Below are 6960 nucleotides of genomic sequence, written 5' to 3'. Positions count from 1 at the left end.
GAATAATACTAAATGCAAAAAGTATTGAAATTTATTTTATTACGGAAGAATGAACATGCATATGGATATTTGGTGTTTTTTTCTGGTCAACTAGTTTTCTTGATATCGTTCAGATAACATAGATACGGATTGCTAGTCTTTAGCCACCACTACCCATGTCTGGGATGCTGTACTTTTTCAGAACTTGAAAAAGGCTGCTTTTAAAGTAAATTTCTCAAAGGGGGGGGCTCAAAATAACGCAGGCTGCTAATGAAGAAGTAAACTTGGATTTGTAAATATTGGAATGTAATATTTAAACAATCATTTGAAGCAAGGAAGGATTCGTGAATCCTTGCATTAATGGGATGGAACCAGTGCAATAGTGACCGAGGAATGGGGATGGGGGAGATTTAGATGTCGCAAGCGGTAATGTTGGGAGCGGGATGGGAACAAAATATCAATGTGTTTATGCCATTTTTTAAGGCTAAATGTGGTGAAAGGGCGGAAAGTTAATAACATGACTAAGCGCCATTTATACTTACTATAACAATAAATTAGAGCAAGGTACATGAAAGTCATGCAACACCAAGAGAAATCACCTATTTCGCTATGTCATTGGATGGAAAACATCCACAACTTGGTTCTCTATACAAAGAATTTTAGAATTTCTATATCCACGACCCATTTGTTGTGCGTATGTTAAATGAAAACCTATTCTGATTAGTCACATGATATTTTTCTTTTGTTCTATCGGAAATGACATATTTTATATATATATATATATATATGTTACCGTGAAAGACCGAAATCAGAGAATGTCGACAAATACCAAATACGTCGATGAAAGATCGAATATTTCATTACATTGTTGTACATTCGGACCCTCACCGGTATATGTCGACAATCACAGATATGCTCTGGTGGATGTCGAACAAACAGTGTCAAGTGAAACACAGTGATCTAAGAAAGGTATTGTTCTGAAACCAATGATCAGTTCTGAGTTAAACTCAAGATGTCAAGGTGATCTGATAGATCTGCAGTCAAACTCAGATGGTGAATATAAGTTCATAATGGTGTATCAAGATCATTTAACTAAATTTGTGCAGCTACGACCTTTGAAAACTAAAAAGGCTGAAGAAGTAGCGTATCACGTTCTTCCAATATTTTTAACATTTGGTGCTCCAGCAATATTGCAATCAGATAATGGTAGAGAATTCAGTAATCAAGTCATATCCGAAATATGCGCTATGTGGAAAGATGTTAAGATAGTTCATGGAAAGCCTCGTCACAGTCAAACACAAGGCTCAGTTGAAAGGGCCAATCAGGATATACAGAATATGCTAACTGCATGGACGAACGATAACAATACAAATAAATGGTCAGAAGGTTTACCCTTTGTTCAATTTGCCAAGAACACTACATACCATAAAGGAATACGTGAAAGCCATGTTTGGCATTAAAGCGAAAAGAGGCATAGCATCGTATTTTTTGCCTAGCGAACAAATCGCAAGTATCGAAACTGAGGAACAACTTGAAGAAATCGCCAATACTTTTGAAACCGAAGAACAGCTTGAAGAAACTGGTAATACTTCTGAAAAAAATTTGAGCGGTGGTCAAACCTAAAACCAAATTCCAAAGAAAAATATTGAAGAGGACTTGCAATCTACCACGTCTTCACATCAAGTTCTGAATGAAAAACACGAGTTAATTTCTATAAAAAGAGCGGCCGCGAAAGAGAATCTTCTACTGCAAGCAACAAAAATGTTGCGAACCTCACAAAATCACATAATCAGTTCGAAATTTGTAAAGAAAAGCTCCTTTCCATAGATAAGATTTCTTTTCAAGAAATTTCGCTGAGAGAAGCAACTGCAGCTAATTCGAGAAGCGGTGGACAAGGCTATACACGCTGTCATTGCAAAAGGAAGTGTTCCACAAATATATGCAGTTGTAAAAGCAAGGGCATCTTGTGCAATTCAAAGTGTCATAGTTTAAGTTGTTGCAATAAATAAAATTTGATTAACATAAATTAGCAAGTTTTTTATTACTATTTTATTTTCTCATTTAGAACGTACTGTATAATTAAGTTTTTTACTTCTATTATTTTCCTTTCTCATTTTGAAAGTACTGTGTGTTTTAAGTTCTTAGTTATTCCTCTCAGAAAGAGAGGCGAAAAATTTATCGCGACTGAATTACGGATAAAAAAATATAAATCTCGGACATGTTCAACATTCACCATTAGTGCATGGTGAATGTCGACGTTCACCGGTGAAAGTCAGAAATAAGGGTATTTAGCAAATATTTTGGACATACACCAAGCGACTATGTGTTTGTCGACATTCTCCAGATTTCGGTGTTTCACCGTAACATATATATATATATATATATATATATATATATATATAATATAAAGTTTTGGAAAACTTTGAATCTAGAAATATCTGAAGAATCAACCCGTCTAGATAATATGATAAATTATACTCGTTACAAAGTTTTAGCGACCACCTATATAAGCTGTATTCTTCATGCTATTAAAAATATATGTGGCGTTTTTTAAACATTCACAAAATTTTTAAAATACTAAAAAAAAAAAAATATTTTCTTCCAAATAATACTATACGATGATTAGCACAAATTAAATGAAACATTATTTCAAAATTTTTCATTATGAAATTGAAGTTAAGGGGCTAAAATAACTGTTGGTTTATTATACAGTAGACTCCTAATTATCCGCGGGCGGGTTATCCGCGCCTGCCACACAAAGTTTTTTTTTTTTTTTGACTGATTTCTTCAAAAAGGTGCAGTTTTACAGTTATGCTTTTGTAATTACATAATACATTACAATATTAAAACAGTACATATGTATTAATTTTTCTGTGTATCCTTGACCCCTGTCGTAAGTACAAAGCACTTTTCTGTTTTCATTAACAAAATGCATTTTAGTTTAGTTTTGAGTGATATACTAAAATATTAAGCGTTAGTTAAACATTTCCTGCTGTTTATTTTACGTTTTATTGTACATAAAACGATTTTTCAAAGTTGGAATGACTGTTTTCACTTTTGCTATACCCATTTTTAGCTTTTTTCGGATTATCCGCGATTTTTGTTATCAGCGGCGGCCTCGCCACCCAATTCCGCGGATAATCGGGAGTGTAATGTAGTTTCAAACCCAAATCTTTTATTTATTTAAAACTTGAAACTTTATGCGAATTTCAAAATAATTTTTTAAAATTATTTTAAATTGGCGTAAAATTTAAATTAATTAAAAAAATATTTTTTAATTCGCATCCATTTTTAAACGATAATAACATATAATTATGCTTTAATAACTATTTTAGTAACTAAATTTCGGGGATTAATTCGTTATCTTATAAAGTTTACCAAGTTATGGTAGAAACTTTTTCGTTAATCATGAAATTTAGTTTTAATTAACAAAGATCTGATCCTTATAATATGAATTTAAAATATTAAAAAAATATACGAGAACAATTTGTTTTCCGAATAAGTATTTATGTAAGAGTAATGCAATAAAAACTGGTTCTAAGAATTTAAAAAGAATTTAATACACAACCATTTATACAAAACAGTTACACTTACAACTACACACATTTAGTCAATATTTAAATTTACAAGCTTGGAATAAGTAACTCTCATGGTCGGCGGTTTCATATGCTTACAGTCTCCAGCCTGCCGCCGGACTTTTGATTGGCGACGAGGTTGGCGCACTGGCTTTATTTGAGAACGTTGCATTAACAAATATTTCATATTTTTAGCTCTAGAGGTTCTAGAATCATTTATATAATGCGGAGAAAATTATATATATTGTTTTTTTTTTTTTTTTTTTTCATTTTTAAAGCACAAAAATAGAATTTAAAACCTATGGAAAGTCTCTTTTTATTATTAATGAATTTTAATGTCTGAGCATTTAATCCAATAAATTATCAGATGTTGTTTAGTTTCTTTAGATAATCAATTTACATATGACTTTGAAAAATTTAATTAGTACATTTAAATAGTTTAGATGGAAATGAATTTTTATTTAATTTTATAAATATTCATTTTTTTTTCTAAATTGTTTTATTTCATAATATATTTATGAATTATTTAATTATGAAATATCTTGCTTTAGATTTAAATTTATTTCCTTTCCATATTTTTTCTTAGAGCGAAAAGTTACCTTTTCTGAGCCACATAAACATTTTTAATATAACGTACAAGAGAATAATTTTTACAAAAATAAGTAGCTGGTTTATTTTTAAAATAATTAACCTGTTTTTAAAAAGCATTTTAACAGTAAAAAAGCAAAACATTTTCCTCGCTATAGCTAAATAGCACTTTCTCTAAAAATTGATTCCATAAAACAAAATTACATGGTTAGGTCATAATTTCCAGTTTAATGACTAATTGTTCAATAAAATTGAGGTTAAGATAAAGGACTAATTTGAAGGACGTCTACAATCTTTTGTATTTCAGGTAACCAAAAACTGAATGGAAATTATTAAAATTAATTACTAACAAATGTGAGAAAGTTAATAATTAATGGTAATAAATTATACGTTGTAACATTCATAAAATGTTTTAGATTAACAATTAAACTATAAAAGAGATTAAGTTACATGTAAATTTAAATATAATAAAGAAGCTGGTCTATTATTATTGCGTTATTAATCTGCATATAATTACAATGTCAATTTTTAAATCACCAATATAAGTCAGTGTTTTTATATATTAACTAGCTACTTTGGTGGACAGCTGGTAAGCCAGGAGTAATGTTCTGTAAAATTTTCGATTAAATATTTATGTACTTTAGTCTAATAATTGCTTCTTCAGCAAAATTTTTTTTCAATTTTCGATAACTCGCATAACTCACATTATTATAGAAATCTTAAGATATTTTGTTTATTGTACTGATATGTGTATAATATATATAATTTGCTGCTAGCTACCGTAAGATTTAAGTTTGAATTCGAAATGGAAGAGATAAAACTTCAATAAATTTGAAAACTTATTTAAGGAAATCAAATGTATTTTTTTTAAAATATAACTACAGAAAATCGCATCTTTCATATAGTAATAATATGTGTATCACAGAATATTTTTTAATATAATTTATGCAGTATTTGAAAGAATTATTCTATAAATATTTTCTGATTCGACATAAAATTTATATTTACCTTCAAAAAAATTTAAACGTGGTAAATAATATTTCCTTTTATATCAGTCAATAAATGCACTTCTAAAAATAATCATGAACTCAAAATTTTACATAGTTCTTCTCTCCTATAAATCGAAGTTAGTAAAATTATTTTAACAATCTAACGTTTCAATCTTTGGCGATCATGTCTGACTGAGGTAACAACTTTAAATATCACTATTTTAGATCAGTCATCAATTTCATTATTTTAAACAATCAGTCTTGTGGAATATATATATACTCTGATTGTCATATTTTCTTCAAGACCGGCGATGGAAACATCTCAAATTGCGTGTTTTTATAGAATAGAGACCTTCAAATATGCGTAACTCGATCAATTGTAATTACAAAAGAGTTGAATTTTTTTGCTAGCTTTTCAAGAATATTTTATTAAATATGAATTGCAGAACAGAAAATCTATATAAAAGTTTAAAATTCGTAATTCATTGTAACATTTTTTGAATCAAACTAAACAAAATATAATTATTTCATTTAGATAATTTTTTATTAGATATATGAGCTAACTAATAAATGTTCAGAAATTATCTATTGAGCCCTGATTACAGTGGACTTGCATATTAAACTATGCCTGAAATAAAACTGAATTATTGAATTTATAATATAGCTATTTTAAAACGCCGCAGAAAACGTTTTCTCGCATTCATTTTTTAAAGAAAATATCTCCTTTCATATTTATTCCATTACTTGCTGAGCATTTCATTTTCTTTGTTTAGATTGCAGAAAGAGTTAACTTAATCTTTGAGTTTTTGCGAACGCGAGGGCAATGAGCTGTTAAAAGCTAATATTCTTCACGTACTCATAACGTGATCGTGCAGGTAAAATTTTATTTTTCATTTTGTGTGAGATAAATTGTTGGGAAACATGATTAAAATATTTTTTTTATATTTATTAAAAAAAGAACTTAATTTGTGGGTTAAAACATTTGTATGATTCAAAAGATTACTTTTTAACTTGATGTAAAATCCATTTTTGTGCTGCAATATTTACGGAAGATATTGCAAAAGGAAATCAAATATAGCTTAATTTTTAGTTAAAATTTCGAAGTAGAAACATCCAGAGTTGTACATTCTTACCTTCGAAAGCGCGTATGTGCGTGAAGTTGGGTAGCTCTAGGTCAAACGGTCTATCCAGTAGAATGCCAACACACATACGCTTACGCACATACAGAAGCAGGCGCACGCACGCATACACAAACACACACACTTTTTGATATTTTTCCTTGATGTATAAAGAATTCTGGAGAGGAAGTGATGGAAAAGATGGTGTTCTCATCGTCTCACCATAGTTCAAGCTTACAAGGTCCTTCTCAAAACAAGCCTCATGTAGCTTTCAAACCGGAAGTTAATACGCTTATTGCTATGACTCTCGCATAATAATCAGAGCATCTATCTAATTAAAGAACCCCCTTCTTTATTATCTCTTAATTATAGTAGTGAAGGGAGTCATCTAATTTAGTAGATGGTTCGGTACAATTAGAGAGTAGGTGGGAACCATAAATGAGTCACTCGGAAATCAACGTGTTAATCTATTTAAATTAAAAACAGCTTAGTTAAACTTTCTTCTTTTTTTTACACATTAAGTATACAAGGAATGTTTGGTAATTGTCTAAAGATTTGGCTGCTAGATTTTGACGAGTTTCTATTGCTAAACCCTCCACCACCTCCCCAGAGATGGAAAATATATTTTTAGAGTCTTTAAATCTCTTGCATTGTATATTATTGATGAATGACATAAGTAATTAAAAAACAGTTCAGATTCTTGATGTCTGG

At 29.8% G+C, this 6960-nt stretch overlaps 1 protein-coding gene across 1 annotated transcript; it reads left to right on the top strand.

Moving 5' to 3' along the window:
• Positions 1-965: 965 nt before the first annotated feature.
• Positions 966-1439, top strand: LOC129968312 (KRAB-A domain-containing protein 2-like). The gene has a single exon (XM_056082167.1). It carries the CDS (start codon positions 966-968, stop codon positions 1437-1439), a length of 474 nt encoding a protein of 157 aa, XP_055938142.1.
• The last annotated feature ends 5521 nt before the right edge of the window (positions 1440-6960 follow it).

Source organism: Argiope bruennichi, chromosome 5, assembly GCF_947563725.1.
Source record: "Argiope bruennichi chromosome 5, qqArgBrue1.1, whole genome shotgun sequence".
Taxonomy (NCBI): domain Eukaryota; kingdom Metazoa; phylum Arthropoda; class Arachnida; order Araneae; family Araneidae; genus Argiope; species Argiope bruennichi.
The sequence above is the reverse complement of the archived record's forward strand: the minus strand, read 5'-3'. Positions and strand labels throughout refer to the sequence as shown.

What these genes read in the sequence shown, in the direction of transcription:
- LOC129968312 (XM_056082167.1), top strand. Translation starts at nt 966, where the DNA reads ATGATCAGTTCTGAGTTAAACTCAAGATGTCAAGGTGATCTGATAGAT.